The sequence below is a fragment of the Melozone crissalis genome, unplaced genomic scaffold, assembly GCF_028551555.1.
Source record: "Melozone crissalis strain CALT ecotype California unplaced genomic scaffold, PUWL_Pcris_2 ptg000033l_1, whole genome shotgun sequence".
Lineage (NCBI taxonomy): Eukaryota > Metazoa > Chordata > Aves > Passeriformes > Passerellidae > Melozone > Melozone crissalis.
This window is the reverse complement of record NW_026535811.1, coordinates 6,644,461-6,663,423: the sequence shown is the minus strand read 5'-3', so window position 1 is coordinate 6,663,423 and position 18,963 is coordinate 6,644,461. Positions and strand designations below refer to the sequence as shown.

Sequence of the window (18,963 nt, the reverse complement as noted above, 5' to 3'; positions counted from 1 at the left end):
AGTTTGTTGAACTTACTCACTGTGTTGGCTTTGTTTCACAAATATATAATTACCTTTAGTACAGGATGTGGCAGTCAACCCCTCAGGATGGGAAATGCAGGGTACAAAGCTCTACAATGGAATTCAGTTCTCTCTTTTGTGTTGCAACTGTTTAAGCTAGGAAATTTTAATATCCTCAGAAATGGCTTGCTTCATCATGTTGTGAGTTTCTCTGGAGAAATAGGAATTGAAGTTTTCAAGCAGAAAATCTATGGTGGAACAGCAGCTTCTTTATTTGTACAAGCAGCAGACTTTGCAGCTGTTAATCTCAGCAGTCAGATATGGAGAAGCAGCTTTGGTGCCAATATGTTGTAATTTGTCATAAGGAAGCATCTGTAAAAATACACTGCTCAAATTACTTGAGCTGTAGTCAATTCAGATCTTGAAAGATGAATTTTGTATTATTTTAAAAGCAACTGCCCTAATCAAAATGTCTGCTTTCCCATGAGCTTTGAGGGAAAAAATAGTATAGAAAGAATGGAATATATAACTTTGATTTTTACCAGATTTGGTAAAAATCCTTTTTTTATTATTTTTTATCCAATGCATTCTAAACTGTAGAAGTTTGTCTACTTATACTTTGTTCTTTTAAAGGCCTTGTGGATTTTTCACCTTAAACTGGACTCTTGATGTTCAGGATTTAAGTAAAACAGCTACCAGCAAACAGTGTTGTTACACAGATGGCTGAGTTAGAGAATTGTTTGTGGTGTGTTATTTTTTCCCTTTTTTTATGCTAGAAGTCATGATTGTACAAAAGGAGAGGAAGATAAACTCCAAAGAAATGTATGTAAATGAAAAAACTGCAAAAATCTATTAATAATCTGAACATAGCTATAATCAGAGTACTACCTGACTGCTTTTAGTTCTATTTTAGTGTTTAGTGTTTAACACATTGGATGGGAATTCCTTTTTAATTAGCTCAGAGCCTGGTCTGTGCTTTGTCTCATGTTGTTTGCCTTTCCTGGGAAGTGAAAACTTGAAATTGTGTTCTGGAAGGAAGGAGTGGCAGGAGGGCATAACAGGAGAAGGCAGTTATCCCCTGGGTTGCCTGAGTATTATCTTCAATTTTAAAAATGAAATTCTGGGTATAACTCTGATAATTTTGGTATGAAGCTACAATCTCTTCTATGGTCTTAAGATTTCAGTGTGTTCCTACAATACCATTCCATTCCACTGCCTGTCATGGAAAAGCATCCTGTTTCCACAAGCCTGATGATGATTGCCAGTAGATCTCTTGTGAAATCCTTATTTAGGCACAAGCACACTGAAGTCGTTGAGATAAGAAGAGTTCATAGTGGCATAAATTTCAGTTTCCACCTCACATCCTCACATGTGTGACTAATTGTGAAATGGAGCCATTTGCACTGAGTCAGCAGTTCAGGATGGTGAGTGTGCTCCAGCTATCTCAGCTTGGTCTCTATTGAGCGTTCATTTGCTCTGCAGACAGAGCCAAACCAAATGGCTGTGGGAAACTGCAGCAAAGTGCCTGGAGTATGGACCAGGTCTCTCTGAGAGAGTGTGCTTTGAAATAGGAAATTACAGGCAAGATCTGTGAGATCCAGTGTGTGTTGGAGGCACAGGAGAGATTAAAATAGCATCAAACCCTGTCAGCCTGTGTAGGCAGAGTGCTCAGGGCAGGAGCAGGCGAGGGGGGAACTGCAGCTCTTTGCAGAGCAGTCTGGATTTTATTACTTGCAGAGTGAAATCACAAGGGGAATGTCTGCTTCTGATGGACAGATATGTTGCAACTCATTCTGAAGATGCCTGTTCATAAATTTTTCAGCCTGCTAACAGCTTTGAAGATAGGACTGTAACTCTGAGGCTGTGATTCATCTATCCAGCTCCTCCTTGTTGGTTTTGTCCTTCTTTCACAATTCTATTGAAGATGGTGCTGTTAATTATAAATTTTGAGTTTTAACACTCGCTGCTCTGTACTGTAATATTATTTGCTGGCTACTGAAGCCTCTTTCCAATAATTCTGAGGTGCTGCAACCACAGGTTCTTCCATTTGGCCCTTGCTTTTACTAAACAATTAGCAAACAAGGATTAAAAGGTCCTTGTCTTCCCTCTGTTTTCTTTGAAATAATTCAGTTTCAGGGGCCCAGACTAACAAACAAGATATAAACAAAACCCCCTGTGGTAATAGCAAGAACATTATCTTACCATGGTTCTTAAGTTTTGAGGATTTTAAAACTGCTTAATGACACTTCCACCTTTCAAACCCCTGTGAGAAGAGATTTTAGAATTGAGCTCTCAAGAGATTTTCACACAGCTGTCCCTCCAAAGTACTGAGATCTGTGTTTGGATCACAGCCAATTTTTCTCTGGAAAAATCATTTTATATTGATAGGGTCTTCAGGAGGAAACAATTACAAAGCTACCTCATAGTCTTTAAAAGGAATTGGTGAGGTTTTCATAAATGTCTCTAATAATAAGCATTCAAACATTAGAAATTTTTTTGAAAGTTTGTTTTGGCACTAGGATTGGTTTCGAGTTAATTGAAGAAAATGCTGGAGTAGTAACAGAACTGCAAAAGAATTATTTCTCAGGTGCTTCCAGTCTGCTGCTTATGTGGACTTGTGGTGCCTCTGTTCACATCCTGTTTGCTGGGAGTTGGACAGGAGGCTCTTATTCTGCAAATGGATATGGCTGCTGTGTGAGACATCTGTTCAGAGATCTGTGTCCTGTCTCTGCCTGTGAAAAAGGGGGCTTGTGTGGCCTTTGTTATCTCCAGACTGGGGGCTGACTCTGTGGCAAGAGCAGGCCTGTGTACTTGTTAGAGTACTGTTTAGTGGACTCAGGCTCAAACCAGATCCAAGTGTCCATTATCTTTATGATACTGTCTTTAGCTTAATTAAAATGGTTTTGCTGGGATGTTGCTTGGGGTTGTGTGGCAGGGCAAGGAATTTAAATGAAACAGAAATATGGAGTATCTTCAATCCACTTAGCCACTCTATCCCCACAGAAATGTACTTGTTGCCAGTGAAAGAAGGGATGCAGTACCAGAACAGCTTTGCTCACAAACTGCTTTCCTTTAATTCCAGCTTCCATAGCTTTTTGTGTGTGCATACTGGCTGAACACATTGAGTGTGTCTCAGAGCCATTTTACTAAAAACATTTTCATATACCCTTTTGGCTAAGGGAGCTTGTTCAATGTTAAACATGATCACTAGTTGGTAGTTTTTGTATATGATGTACAAAATATTAGATATTTCACTGTATGGATACATTGTTTGAATATTTTGAATGTTTTTTGGTGTTTTTTTGGATAAAGCACTTTAGTTCACAGTTAAACTGAATTTTGAACTGCATGTAGAATTCTTCAGTAGGACAAAGTAGGAGGTAAATTGAAAACAAAGAAGCCTGTTTGCAGGTTGTGATGACCCATTTAAGGCAGGCCCCTTGAACCATGGCATGCGCAGGCATTATAGTTTGTCTTCAAGAAATTCCTTCCAGTGTTCCTGTTCAAACAATTGAAATGAAGTGGCACCAGACCAAGGACAGACAGTATGTGACTAAAGCACAATGTAATGAGAAACAGACTTTTTGGATAAGCTGTAGCATTTTGAATAGCTGATTCATAGATAACATGTTGAGTATCTGAGGCCTTCTAGGTCATGGTTGGTCTTCTGGCAGTGTGGGATATTCCCAGTAGTGTTCTTTGGAAAAAATGCTTGGATTAATACAGGATAGCCTTGCCAGTGGGAATACTGTGTATGTAGTTCCCAAATTCAAAGGGAAAAGAAGCCTTAAACTTCATCTGTTCATCTTAAACTTTATCTAGTGCTTTTTCCTAGCTGTGTGTTTTGTCTCCCTTTCAGGATTACTCTATTGATGCTTTGATCTCACCTGTTTGACAGCTCTGAATTTTAGTTGCCAATGGCTTTTCTTGCAGGCCAAGAAAAGGGTTTGTGTGGATTTGGTTTTTTTCCCCTTTCATCCTCTGTAAAAATAGCACTTCCGTGTCCAAGTTGTGCATGTTATTACTTCCATTCAACAGCAAAAGCCTGGCTGTTTTTATGTATTCTGTCCTGTATTTCATTAGATAATAGGAGCTGAGTGATTCCTTCAACTGCATTTCAATTACACCTTGTTTTCTCTTATATTTTAATGTGTTTTAAAATTGTTCAAGATTGAATTGCAAAGCAAGTTAAGCTTCTGGATGCAGATTATGCTTCATCATGCCAGTTTGCTTAGTTGTTCATCCTACCACTATTCACTGTTAAACTGGAGTGTTGTCTCTCTCCTGACTCAACTCTACTCAAATTCCTTGCTCTGTGAAAGGTAATATGCATGTTTTTAAATTTACATATTGGTAAATTAAAATATTAGTGGTTCATTTGATACTGTCCGCAATATTTGTGACTTTGAGTAACTTTTTAGAGGCAGCCCTGGTGGAGTGTCTCTGATGTATATGGTATTATTGTGGAAGTCTGTAGTAAACATGCAAGTGATGCAAGAAACTGATTTCATAAGTCAACCTCAACCTTTTGGGTAAGCATGGAAGAATTATTAATGCTTCCCTTTATGAGAGCCCTGAGGTGAAGATGGCCATTCTGTAGATCACAGGAAACTTACACCAGTTATGCTTAAAATTTTTGAAAGTGCTTCTCCAGTGTGTTTTAGGACTTTGTTTGTGAAATGCTAGCACTAATACTGGTATTTTATGGGAAGTATTTCTGAGTTCTCATCTAGGACACAAATTTTGGTCACTCATTGTTTCTGGATCTCTTTAGTTTTTCCCTACAGGAGATCCCTTTTTGGTTCTTTTGTTTTGCAAGAACATGCAGAACACCTGGCAATTATTTGTGGTTTTTTCTTGGATCCCTGAAGGATCTCTGAATGAGAGATGTCTGGCATGGAGATCTCTGGTGATTGTTGTAAGGATTTTCTCTTGGCTGCCAGTACTTGGCCTACACTTCATATGTCATCCTGTCATAACTGATAGTAATCCACAGTTTTGTAAATTAAATAAAGTACTTTTTTGGATGTGTTTGCAGGAAAAGGAGGGAAGCTGGGAAGAGTAACTGTTGTAGGGTAACCAAGCTGCAAACACTGTGTGTATAGCAGTGTTAAAGCCACTGTGTACTGTAGGCTGATGAGAGTTTGGTTTACAGCTGGAGGAGTGTGGAGCCAGGGAAGGCTGAGCTGATACTTGTCTCTGGGCTGTATGCTGAGATTTTTGCAAGGGAGCTGCTCAGAGGCACCAGAGCATTGCTAGTTCTTCTGAACCCTTAGGGTGCTCATTATCAGGGAATCCTTGCAGTCATCTTGAGACTCCTGTGTGTTTTCCAGCCAGCATATTGATGCAACTTTCCAGCTTGCTGAAAAGTGGCAGTAGCTACCTTCTCCTGTTTGCCATTAGCTTTGTGAAGAATATGAGATGAAAAATTGTAATATATATTTGATTTTCTAAATCGAAGCAGTGAAGGGTTTACCCTAATGTTTTAGACATGGAGCTACTCATAAAAGGACTCTGAGCCATACAGAAATACATAAAAAAACCCCTACAATTGCACTTCTAATGCATTGAATTAATAAATCTGTGAGGTCATCAGAATAAACTGTGGAGAAGGCTTTTTTTCCTGAAGGATTGTCACCCCTGAGTGGAGAACTGGGTTTTCATAGTAAAATAAAACTGAGGTGATTTGATGTACCTTACTTCTCACTGATAAAACCATCAGTTCAGTGCAAAATGTGAGCTGACACACACTTTAAAACTTTTAATGAGGCATCTGAGCCAAGTGACTTGATGGTCCAGCTGGTTAATAGCTCATCAAGGATTCAGTTCAGCCAACACTTCAGTTCTCTAATAAGCTGTATGTAATAAACATAAGCCTTGTTGAGAACTGCTATCAGAAAGCAAACTTATCCATTTATCTCCCATGGATCAAATAACAATTTAAAATTCAAAATAAACAGATGAGCTCTCTGTTCTTTTACTGATTATTTTTGTATAGCCCAGCCTTTTTATTACTGTCCCTTAATGTTCAGCCTCTCAGAATGGATAAATTGAATTAATCTTTTAGCCATCTTTTTTTTTTTCCCTCAAGACTTCTACGTAAGGAAACACAAATGCTGCCTAGAGCAACCCTAGAATAGAAATGACTGAAGCCTAAACAGTTGCTTGCCATTCTTAGTCCAGATTCTTGAGGACCTGGAACATTCCAGAAGAGGTCATGTCTAAGCTTTAGGTTTCATATCTGCTGTTTAATTTTTTTTCTTTCTGATTTTGTGGCAAGCAAAGGAAAATATGTAATTGATTTGGTAAAATAAGAGTATGGTATTTAATGTACTCTGATTAGATGATGTACAGTTCAGTCATTGTTTTTTTTTGGAAGGGGTATTTGGCTCAGGTTTGAGTTCAGCCAACTTGTTTTGCCTAAGGATGATACTGCTGATGTGAGAGACTGGGAGAGGAGCAGTACAGGTATGTATTAATGTGTATATTCACACATAACAGAGATCTGGAAAGCAATCATCCAATAGAGACTTTGTACAAATTATGAATGCTTCTTAAAATTTTAGGAGTAACCTAAAAATCTACACTGGCTGAATTTTTGGAAGCTGTGTGTTTGCACCTCTCTGTCCCTGGTGAGCACTGGCCACGAGCCTTCCATCAAATCCTGCAAATGGCAACCAAGTGCAGTATCCCAGCAGTGTGTGGTCACCTTTGGCATTGCTGAAAATAAAAATTCCCACACTGCTACTGTAACAAAGATCAACTTTGTTATTGGGAAGTGTACTTGCAAGACTCTGGTGACCTTATATAAAGAAGAAACATTCTCATCTACTGTTAGTGTTTTTGTGCTGTTGTGGTTGTGATGGAGATTGTATTTGCAACGATGCCAGAACTCGGTGCAAGCAGGCAGAGACATCAGCTCTGATCCTTTTCTGTTCCCAGGAGACTCTTGCTGAGGATGTGAGGTTAAAAGTCCATGACATTACTGCCACCAGGTGTCTTAGATGCTGCTACTGCTACTGGTGGCACAGGGGTTACTGCAAATGTAAAAGCAGGAAAGTGAGCACAGAGGAACAGAATTCTTGGTGTTCTGCCCCCTTGGCCTGTGGTGGTGAGTCACAGCTTCATCAAAACTGAGACAATCACAGGATAAAATGGGGAGTGGTGCTGGAATCTTTTGGTCACAAATGTGGGCTGGAGTTTGCAGATATTTCCCCTTCAGTGTTGAGGCAAAGATGAAGTACAAGTTCCTTCAGGATATGTATAATTGACTGACTCAGACTGAATGGTGACTGATGAAGACTTCTGTCCTCCTTTTGTTTGATCATTTAGGGTTTCATTTCCCTCCTTTCCCTCCTCCTACCATCAGTTATCTGTCAGATTATGTATAATTTGTTTCATAATTTCTAACATTTGAGCAGCTTAAGTAAAGTTGTGTGCATTTGCTGTATCACTTAACTGCAGCAATTCTAAAGGAAAGGACAAGAAGCACTTGTAATTTTTTGGTTTTTAACAAATTACTTCATCTTCCAATGAATTTTCTACTTAGTTACTATTGTAGTGCATTGAAATGCCAGCATAGAGAAGAGAATTATCAAATCAATTACCCATTTTCCTTTGCCTTCCACGTAACCAGTGGTGAAAAATTTAGAAAGCAGGTGCTTTTCACCAAGAAACTGACAAGCAATGGGAATAATCCCTCAATGTCTTAGGTTGACTACTTGTGCACTTTCCTGAAACTTAAAGTGTTTTTAATACCTTGTGTAAGAGGAAACCTACAGCAAATCCTTTAATCAGGAACCTTAAAGTGTGTAACTGTTTCAAGCCTATTCTCTTCTATTGTGCTAGCTATATATTTTACATTCAGTGTTACCTTTCTTCAGGTTATTTGCATCCTCCATGAAGATTGTCTGTAGCTTATATAAAACCGATTCTTCTTGTGGAGACTTGCCAAGGAGCAAGGTGAAATCATTCTTTCAATAAGCATTAACTTGGCTTTGCATAGCATTTTGCCGCCTCTCAGAAGCTTTGTCTTCCCTCTTTAAACTAAGGAGAGCAGGAGGGTGATTGGGAAGTTCTGTGCCTCTGACCAAGAGAAGAGCAGTGAGGTGCTGGAGCATGTCATGAAGAGCAGCAAAGCTGGCAGTGGGTTATGCCTTGTGAGGAGTGGCTGGGGTGTTTTTTAACCTGGTTATGTACTTTTGGAACAGCAGCTGCTCATCTCTGTTTAACCAGTTTTTTGTGTTCAGTGGTTTGTAGACAGTAGAGTGATGGAAGGATCTGTGCAGATCTTTGATCAGTTTTTTTTGTCTGTTGCTGTGCAGGGATGCATTTTGAACAGTCCCCTCCCTTTTATCTCTCTACCTAGTCTTTAATGCTGGAAAGTATTAAGTGGTTCATGTGTTGATGCAGAAAAGTAGATGCAGTGCTTGTGCACTGAGACTTCCATTTCTAGGCACCAACTGTGTGATGCTGGGTGATTTTTAAGCTCAGTGGATTCTTTGTTGATATTTTGTTAATCTAGCTCAGTGGTTACTGTGCTCTTTTTTCCTCTTAACTGCTAGATTTTTTCAGGATGAGAACACTGCAGCCCACAAAGCCTCAGTTCCATTAACAGTGCTGAATATCAGAACACAGTCTTGCTAGCTTCTCCTCTGATGACCCCTCATTAACCTTGCTTAAAGGCTTGCAAAGCCTTTCTCATATGCTGCAGAAATGCACACAGAAGAACATTTGTCTGTTCTGTATGCTACTAATTCCTCCAAATAATAGGCTGGGAGCTGCAGTGTCTTCACTCAGATTTTCAGACATTTGAATGCCTGACAAAATGCTGCTCAGTAACCCCAGCAGAGATAGATAATTCACCTTGCCTGTGATTCAGACTATCTATAATTCAGCAGCACTTTGAAGTCTCTCATGGCTGTACATTTACAGATCACATCACTTGAAGACAGTTCATTGCTGCTAATTTTTCTACTGCATGTCTGGATGGAAAGTACATACTGGTGCTGTAGTCTAGTTAACCCTCCCTGCAAAACAACTGTCCCTGCACTGTGTATCATTTCTGGATCTAGTGGTAGAATATGCAGAAACCTAGTAAAACCTGTAGTATGTGAAATGTCCAGTTTTTCTCTATTTACTGCTTATCTTCCTAATATTTGTGGAAGATGGAAGAGTTCTAAATTGTGTAACAGCTCATCTGCTGAGTTTGGTTTTTTTTTTTGAAAACCAAAACCCAAACAGTTTAAAGTTGACTTATATTGCTTATGAGTCTGCTTATTTGTAGATGGAGATCATGGGAAGTTTTCTGAGTCTGGTTTATTCTGCTGTGCATGAAGGTTCCCCAGCACCTGAGTGATGTAAATTGTCCTTCATGTTAAGGATGTGAAAATCACCTTGGAGGATGTATAGCAGGAGTTGGCAGGTGTAGTTCCTATCATGTAGAGTGTTTCTCTTGGTGGCCACGTGCTTGGTGTCCTGTAGTGTGTGAAGGTGAGGTGCACTGTGCCACCAGTGCAGAACTGTGTCTGTTTAATGCCAGCTGAATTGTCCAGGACTTCAGCTCAGGCCTTTTGGTGTCAGTGAAAACAGTGGGAGCCTTGCTTGAGTTTGGGCTGGCTGAAGAGCCTCAAGGGATGTGAGCAGAGAGCAGTGCCAGGGTGAGGAGGCTCCCCTGTGCCTCTGCTGTCTGGGCTGGGCTCTGTGACTGCTCTGGGCACTGGGATGTGCTCTGCAGATGTGGGATTTCTTGTCCTCATGTGAACAGCACAGAACTCAGAACTCTATCTGTCTGTGGACAGATCTAAAGGAAAACACATGGGAAATTACTCCATAGGCTTAGTGACTGTGTGAATCCCATAGTTGAAATTTAGGATTAATTGAGGTGCCAGAAATGTATTTTTTTCCTTATTAAGGATGCTGAGTAGATAGTAAGTCTTTGCTGAAGCACACCACCACAGGACTATAGGCATTTTTTGCTTACTGGCTTGGTAGAATAGCTAATCTTAGGAGGGGAAAGGAGTTGTTTTGGGTTGGTTTGTTTTTTATTTACATAAAGCATGTAGGTACAGGGGTAGAAAGAGGGTAGTAGCAATGCTGCATGTAATTCATGCTGCTGTACATTAAAGAAATAAGTTGAAGAGTAAACCTGTACCTGGTTTATCATGAATGCCCAAGATCGCTGTTTTACATTGAAAAATGTAAACACCTCTGATAGCTCTTTCCTGACCAAAACAAACCTGATGGGAAGGACTTGGGTAAGTGGAAACAGCCAAGAACAAGCTTATTGAATTCTCTGAGCTGAACAATCGTTTCATTTGCTGCTCGTCTCCTTTCAGGCCCCTGGCACTGCAGAACCACAAATCACGTGCTGGGACGCCTTGCTGTGTGTCCTGGCTTGTCAAAACAATTTAATGTAGGTGGAAAGGAATGAATGAAATGAACAGAGTAGGCTTGATGCATCTGTTTCAGTTTGTTCAAAGGGCAGCCCAGTGATTGGGATGTGACACTTAGGTCCTCCAGGGAAGCTATCAGTTTAGGAGGAACAATGCTGTCTATTTTATAAGGTAGTTAAATCCATTTTAGAAAGCAAGCTCTGCTATAGTTTGACAGCTTTGTATATTTTTAAAAATTTTTGGGCTATATCTGCTCAGCATGTGCCAGCTGAGCTACTACAAGAATGCGATTTGCTAACTTCTAGATTTAGGACTTTGTCTTGTCTGCCTCAGGTTGCTTATGGTAAAAAAAGAACAAGAAAGGAGAGACTATGTCCATTTTTAAATTTGATTAGTGGGAATTCCAAAATGATTTGGTCCTTGAAGGATAGGATATCAAGCTGTATATTACTAACTGTCCTAAAGTGCTGGCTTCTTTATAAAATTGTTTAAGTTTCCTAGGCTTATGGAAAGCTACTTGTGACTCCTTCTACTTTTAGTTTTTGGCTGTTTGATTAAAAAAAAATCAAAAACATTAAAATTGTCTAACTGATCTTGTACTTGGTGAAACTGGAATGTTAATCTGTGCAACTTGTGTTTTTGCTTTCAAATGAGAACAACAAATATGTGTGGAAATGATCCATCTATGTACATATTTAGACCATGTATTATAGGAAAGAGGCTGCAGGGGATAAATCTGCTTGTCTGATTCACACTTAGAATAATTTCAGCAAAAGGAGGGCATGTTTGGGGTGATAGGCCACAGATTTCATTACATCTTTAGAAGTGGAGATCCAGCTGAGGGTCCTGCAGTTCTGCAGGCTCCTGCTCAGGGGCCACGATGGATCCTGAGTGCTGCCCCCAGGAGCTGCCTTGGTGGGAAAACACATCTGGGCTTGAGTCTTCTGGAGTATGCAGTTATAACTGAGGATGGTGGAAACTGTTCCCTTCCCAAAGTCTGGCAAAACACTCTCTTAAATTCTCACTGAGTGATGATGGCTTCTTTCTCTCTGCCCCAGTATGCTGTACAGCTACTTTCTGGATTCCATGTGATGCCAAGATACTCTCATTCCCCTGCTTCTCCTGAGCTATTTATACCTAACATGGCTGGTAACAGCTCAGTCTCCCAAATTACATACAGTGCTCTATTTTACTTGCTTATTTCAATATTTTAGTAGCTGCAGCTGCCTAAGTTGCATTTTTTGTACAAGAACAGGCATGAGGTGAAGTTGTCACTTTTGCCCATGCTAATAGCTCAAAGGATGCCAACATGCATTTGGGATAGGCTCTATTTTAGTCTGTGTCTATGCAGCCTGGGAGATTTTGCTGTCTAATATTTTTAATTACTCAGGTTTTGAAAATGGACTTGTCATTTTAAATTGTATGTTGGCCTGCAAGCCAACTGTTTGCAAGTTGCATTAGAATGTAATTTGTACAGCTAAAACCAGTCATTGTGTATACAGACTTTGTTGGTATAATTGTACAGGAGACTCAGTATTTTCCTCAGTGTTTGGGTTGTGGGTTCTTTTAAAGTATATTGGCAGTGTTCTGTAACCTAGCATTAGTGTTCCTTCAGGAGAAGAATATAAAAACCTGTTACAGATGAGGGTGTGGGTTGTGTGTCCAAGGAAATGAGGGCAGTAAAAGGTAGTATGCACTGCTGGGCTTAGGGAACAAGTGGCCTCTGTGTCTTTTTCTTCCAGCTCTGTTTAATGTTCCTTTTTGCTGCTGCAGTTATGTACTGAAGGGTGCAGGGTTTCCTTGGTTGCAAAAACATAGCTGTGTTCCTGGGTGAAAGTTTTTGGCCTGTGCTTTGTCCAGACTTGTCCCAGATCACTGGGGCACTGAGACTTTCAAAGCAGTGTTGTTTTACTTAGGCTATTGCATGGTCTTGGTGGGGTTTTAATGGCAGCGCTGAAGTGTTGAGTGTCTGTGCTGGACGTCACAGCTGTGTTTGCAGGAACATGATGCTGCCATGGATGTGAGCAGAGAGAGAAATGAGTCCAAATATGAGTGCATGCCTCTTAGGAGTCTGTTCATTGATAAGGGTGGTTAGCACTTGGTAGTTTCTATTTGGGGACAGTAGTATAGGGGCAGGGAGAACTGAATAAAGCCCTGAAGGGAGATTGGGTTACGTGGGTTAAAATGAGACTGAAATGAAATAGCCTTGACTTGATATTAAATGTAGGTCTAAAACTGGTTAACAGTGTTTGTGGTAGATAACTTGTTAGTATGCCCACAATAAAGGAAATGTAATCCAAATGTGTATCAAAAATCTTGAGTTTTGGCAAAAATGAATGCAGGTTTTCATATTGACTATTTAAAAGTGATAGAAAAGTAATTATTGCAGCCTTCTTTGTATAATGACCATACACAGTAGCTGAATTTACAGCAAAGTACAGTGGCTTAGAAAAGTGAATTATGAAGGTCAAGAGTAGAGGCTGAGAATACTGCTTTATTTTCCTGTGAGAAAAATGATATTGTGATTGTGTTGTTTGAAGCACTGGTGCATGTGTGTGTGGTCAGCTGTACCTCTTGCAGCTCTCTGCTTTTCTGTCTCAGCAGTTTGAATTTGTTAGAATCGAGATTTGCAACAGAACTTGTGCTGCCTTGTTCATTATAGTGAAAGGAAGGCTATTAGAGGGGTAAGGCACCTCATATGACAATACTGATTACATATAAAAGCTCCTGCAACACCTCAACAGACATGGATGCTCAATTGTTGGTGGAATGTTCCTTCAAATGTTACATCAAAACTTGTGCAAATATGCTTATGAAAGAATGGGAAGAGGTGGTAATGCTGATTTCTGCAGAGCGAAGTAGTTGTAGGATTGAATGAATTTTGATATCTGTAGATTAAATTAGTCATACATAAGGATTTTGCATTTTCCTAAGAATTGTAAGGGTGAGTAACACTCTAGGCACCAATAGGAAACTGATCCCTGAGGTGATTTCAAACCTGTTTTCAGACTTTTACCCAGGGAAATTGGATACTTCTGAAAATTGGAGCTTCATCTGAAAAAGAGGTTTGTTTATGCCTGAAGATACTCTGTGAACCTTTTAGAAGAAGTTGATGGTCTTAGTGAATGTAGGATGGTTTAGATATTACATGGCTGAATTATATTGAGAAAACATATGACCTGTAAACAAAGGAAGAGGAATTACTGTCTGGAGCACAATGGGAGTATAAGTAAATCCTGTGTGTTTTTACTGCCTCCTTTTAATGGAAAAGACAATGTGAAATCAAGTGACTTAAAATTATTACTCAGATCTGACAAACAGGTCTTCAGTTATTGCTAAATAACTTAAAAACAATGCTTCTGAAATTCTTGGCTATAAGTATATCCTGAAATATTTGGGTTTTTTAATGCTAACTGCATATGGACCCAGTTTGTGCCAGTCAGTCAGTCTGGTGTGAGCAGTGCAATGGTCATGCCTTGGTAAACTGAGAACACTGCATGGTACAAGGAGACATCTTCTCTTTGAGATGTGCTGCTCATTCAGGTAATGGCTGCTCCAAGTCCTGGTGCTAGCTGCCAGCCAGCTGCAGCACAACAGTCCAGGAATGCTGTTTTGTGTTCTGCCTCCGGCCAAAAGATTGCTTTCTGTCTCTACTGGGAGTTACAAGAGTAACTTTTTGGTTTTGTTGACGTGAGATTTCAGGAAACTTGCTCAATCATGAGGTTCTGCATTTAATCAAAGAAAATCCAATTCATTCACTTGATGGTGTACAGCTACAGGAACATACTGGATGTTAACAGAGGTTTGATGCTTAACCCCCTCTATGGGTGGCTAATCCCATCTGTTAACCAGTGGTCTGAGCAGACATCTAGGAATAATGAAAAGTTATTGTTATGTACAACATGAGAGGGGTTAAATGATCTGATTTCATTCTCAAACACTGAAGTGTTCAACACATTATATCCCCTTTCCACCTCAAGTCAGGCAACAGCTAAATTTATTATAAAGAGTAGTAAAGCAAGAGAAAGCAGAAAGAGGAGTTAATTTGCAGACGTGCAGTTCTTAACCCTGAGAGCAATAGAATTATAAAGAGCAACATATTATAAAAAGACTGTAATAGAATGTGTTCAAAACAGAATATCTAAAGGTAATTGCAAACCAAATGGCATTTAAGACATGTGATTCTTGTGTGTACCTAACTGTTTTCAAGTTGCTGCCTCTCAATAAGAAAATCAAGCAAAACTTTCTGATGCACCTTTTCTTTCTCGTTAGGATCGGAAGCTGTCCAAGTCAGAGCGACAGAGATTCAAAGAGGAAGCTGGGATGCTGAAAGGGCTTCAGCACCCCAATATTGTCAGGTTCTATGATTCCTGGGAGTCTACAGTCAAAGGAAAAAAGTGTATTGTTCTTGTGACAGAACTCATGACGTCTGGAACATTAAAAACGTAAGTAAATTCAGACAAGTCACAGCGTTTCAGTTTCATTAGCACAGCACTAGAGCACTAGAAGTAGGTGATATTTAGATGAGAACAGAGCCCTTCTGCTGCAGGATAACCTACTGTAGGAACATTCTTGTTTAAGAGGAGCATTACTAGCATTGCAGGCCATGGTAGAACATCTTTTAAGTTAGCAAGCTTGTGATGTCCCATTAAACACGTGCACAAGATTTTTGGATTTTAAGAGCTAAGGAAGGCAATACTCAATTTTCACTTCTCAGAATTTCTTTTTTTTTTCTCCAGCTGCTTTCCATTTAGGATGAGCTAGTTCTTAAAGTTCAAAGCTCAAATTAAGTCACCTCTTTGGGGAGGTTTTGGCTGTTACGACAATACAAATAACATGTAAAAAAGAAAAAATTCACCACCTATTGGTTTATCTGAAACTTGCTGAAGCTTCAGATAAAAATCCTGCAGTTTGGACCTGTGAGGCAGCCGAGTGCACCTCGTGGTGTGCTGAAGGCCAAGTTAAAAGCAGAGTGCTGGGGCTGGGGCTGCTGCGAGGGCCTCTAGTGGTGCATGGGGCTCGTGGGGCTCTGCTCTCTGCCCCGGTGGAGCCTGTCCTGAGCTCCAGCCACCATCCCTCTGCTGGGATAAAGCTGCCAGCTCTGCAATAAAGGGGTTCTGAGCTCCAGCCACCATCCCTCTGCTGGGGTAAAGCTGCCAGCTCTGCAATAAAGGGGCTCTGCATCCCTCACTTTGTTCAGTGCCCATTTCACTCTTGGAGAGGCGTTCACACCCTACATGTGTAAACAGGCTGCAGGAGCTGGAAACAGTTTGCCTTTGGCTCAAATAGCCTGTGAATGTCTTGTGTTTTTTACCATGCTTATTGATAGCTACAAATGGACATTCTTAGGAAGAAAAATGGCTCTCTGGGAGTCTGGGCTGCAGTTACAGGGAAGTGTTTGTCTCTTGAAATAGTACTGGATGGCTAAGGATGCAACAACATTCTTTAGGTGTGTGTTCAGTGGAGACATTTCTCAGGTTGCTGAAGGTATTTCAGGTAAAATAATAGATCTGCTGCTTAATGTGCTGTTTTCAGACAAGTAATAAGTTAATGGTTTTGCACCTCTGTACTGGTGCCTTTAAATAAAGTTTACCTAATTTTCTGGTAAATGCGTAGTGCCAAATTTTTTTCTCCCTTTTTTACTCCTTTATCCTTCTCACAGATTTTAATATTTGGATTGGTTTACATGGTATCATAACAAAGATGAAGAAATAATAATAGACAATTATAATGTAGGCTGTTGGTAGGAAGAAATACCCCAGATTTTCTGTCTGTAGGATTATTTTGTATCTTGAAATAAGAAAGTTTTTTATTTAATCCAGAGAAAAGTAATAAGCTCTTTAATTGAAAATCCTTTAAACTTTAGAGTTCTGGCTAGGGTTTTTCTCTACTCTTGTATAGCTGTGTATATAACTGGGATTTAGTTTATTCTAGTCCACTTTGCTTGAGACTTGACAGGTGAACTGTATGGGAGATTTCAGGTGTGCCTTAATTAAGTACTTCATGTGCTTGTGGCATTTTCCCTAGATTTACACTGTACACTTGTGTTTGCATATATTTGACATATTACTTCCATATCTTTTTTCAATGTTTGCATTACCTGCATTTGATAAAAGTGATGCTTTCTTCTTTTGGTACTTGGGACACAGACATTCTTGTCACTTGATGTAAAAAAGTGAACAGAATACAAATATGGTGGTGTCTTAAAGGAGATTTTCTCATGTTTTATTTTAGTAAGTATTCCTATAGCTCCTTCAACTCTGTGTAATTGTAATTACAGAAACTTAGACTGGAAATCTCCCAAGGTCTCTTCAAGCCCAAGTTCTTCTATGATAGTAGGAAAAGTGAAAACATACTGCCTAGAAGGCTTGTCTATTTTTGTGTATTTGTATGTGCTTCCATTTTTAAATTGTTTTCTGCACAAAGGGACATGTGACTTAATTCACTTAACGTTATGGAACAGTGACAGCCACACTGCACAATGTTGGGTGATGGCTGGATCCAGGTCCTTTAACAGCGAAAAGCTGGCAGTGGACTAGCATATTTGTAACCAAGAATGTAATTAGGGATTCCAGATGCTGAACTGAAGTGCCCCTACCATGTGATCTTTGGAACAGGCTCAAGAGAGATGAATGAGGGTTGTGTCAATAGCAGGAATTCAAGTGGTCGCTGATGCGATTCAGAACCTCCTTCAGTTTGTCTCCTTCCTTGGCTTGGCTTTTTCCCTGCTTTCCTTTACATTCTGACACCTGATTTCCTCTGGAACTGACCCAATTGCTTTTACAGATTTATTTTCATAGCAGGATCATTGCTAGCAACTTGATTTTCCAGATCTTGTCTTGAACTGGAGAAATTAAAGTAAAAGGGATGAATACACTGCATTTCTGTGTTGGAGCTGATTGAAGTGATTTCATCGGGACTGTATCTCCTAGTTAAGTGAATCTGCAGAAGAGACTGACCACTGCCATGGAATAATTGAACACAACTTGCTTTTAGTTTTAAGATTGCAGTGGCTAGACTCCATGCTGGTCACAGAATTTACTAGCAGTCTTTGTGTAGTGTGAAACTGATCTTTATCTGAGACTCTGACCAAACAAGAATAAAGTCCTTGCTCTACAGAACATGCTAGGTCCTTTCTCTACATGCAGTCTGGCCTGTACTTTTTCAGAAGGAACAAAATAGCTCTGCACTTCAAATTGCGTTACCCAAATAGAGGTTGAGAGAAAACCCTGCTGGAAAGCACTTGAAAACTGTCAGAGGTTATTCACCTTGTGGCATCTCTAATCTGCTGAAGTTAAGTAACAGAATAAGATGTTAGTCTTTCATGCTTATTGAAAAATATTTTTGGTATGAAATTTGACTCTTCCTACATGGGGTTTCAAGGAGTAGCAAAGATAGAACAGTTAAGTTTGGATTGCATTCTACCTGCAAAAGGAATACAGACTTATGTATGAACTCTTCCACCTCAGTTATTTGACAGAGCCTTTTTAAAGATTTGTCTGCCCTGTCTCCATCTGTCCATAGTACCAGTTGGATTCAGGTGATCAAACCCTGTCCTGCACCAGGGAGGGGATCTCTAAGAATTTCTAATTATCTTGCTAACTCCACAGGTAAATTTGAAGCAGATGTAAAATGTAATGTGGAAACCTTGAACAGAGTGCTTGATTACTCTTGTAAATGAGGGACAAATGATTTGATTTCAGAGCTCTTGCAGTTTTCCACAGCTCTGTACTTTGTTGGTTATTAACATTTTGGATCTAGTGACCCACCTTCCCATCTAGTTATAATTAATCAAGGTAAAGGTTGTAAGTGTTGGAGAAGTTAAGTAGGTGAAGAACTGTAATTAATGAGCCTTGAGTTATTTGTCATTGAAGCAGTGCCTTGAAATTTAGCAATCCAGCTGTCTGTAGATGTGTTATCAGCTATGTACACCAAGCTTTCACATTTTTGTTTCATCATTATAGTCTGCTGGCTAGAAGTAAGGGGATAGGTTTTGTAGAGGGGAATCATCTTTAGCTCCTCTGAAGTAATGAAATGCTCAGGTAGATTTTAAAATAGAAGCTTAAATTTATGAATGTCTTTAATTACTGTTTCTTTGCTTCCAAACAGCAAATGGTACCATTTAATCTACTGTTTGTTAGCAGAATCTGTTTAACCTATTGTTACTTTTTTTCATTAGGTATTTGAAAAGATTTAAAGTGATGAAAATTAAAGTGCTAAGAAGCTGGTGCCGTCAGATACTGAAAGGCTTACAATTCCTGCACACACGTACTCCTCCCATCATTCATAGAGACTTAAAATGTGACAACATCTTCATTACTGGCCCCACTGGATCAGTCAAGATTGGAGACCTTGGTCTGGCAACCCTGAAACGAGCTTCTTTTGCCAAAAGTGTGATAGGTAAGCCTCTCCTGTTTTGGAGGCTGCTGAGCCAGTCTACCTCTTTGGAGACTTGAGTGTTTTAAGAACTTTCCTAAAAAACACACTTACAAAGGTACCTGGTCAAAGCCTGAAAATATGTAGGCTTTGTCTCTTGCTTGCTGAGGTCATTCTGTGTTCCTAATGCCAA

At 39.7% G+C, this 18,963-nt stretch overlaps 1 protein-coding gene across 12 annotated transcripts in view; it reads left to right on the top strand.

Moving 5' to 3' along the window:
* The window catches only part of WNK1 (WNK lysine deficient protein kinase 1), a 97,599-nt gene that overhangs the window by 16,674 nt on the left and 61,962 nt on the right, over nucleotides 1–18,963 (top strand). For all 12 annotated transcript variants that reach the window (XM_054281934.1, XM_054281932.1, XM_054281928.1 and 9 more), the window contains exons 2-3: nucleotides 14,667–14,839; nucleotides 18,574–18,794. In XM_054281934.1, coding sequence (XP_054137909.1) covers nucleotides 14,667–14,839; nucleotides 18,574–18,794 — 394 coding nt within the window. The remainder of the gene's footprint in view (nucleotides 1–14,666; nucleotides 14,840–18,573; nucleotides 18,795–18,963) is intronic.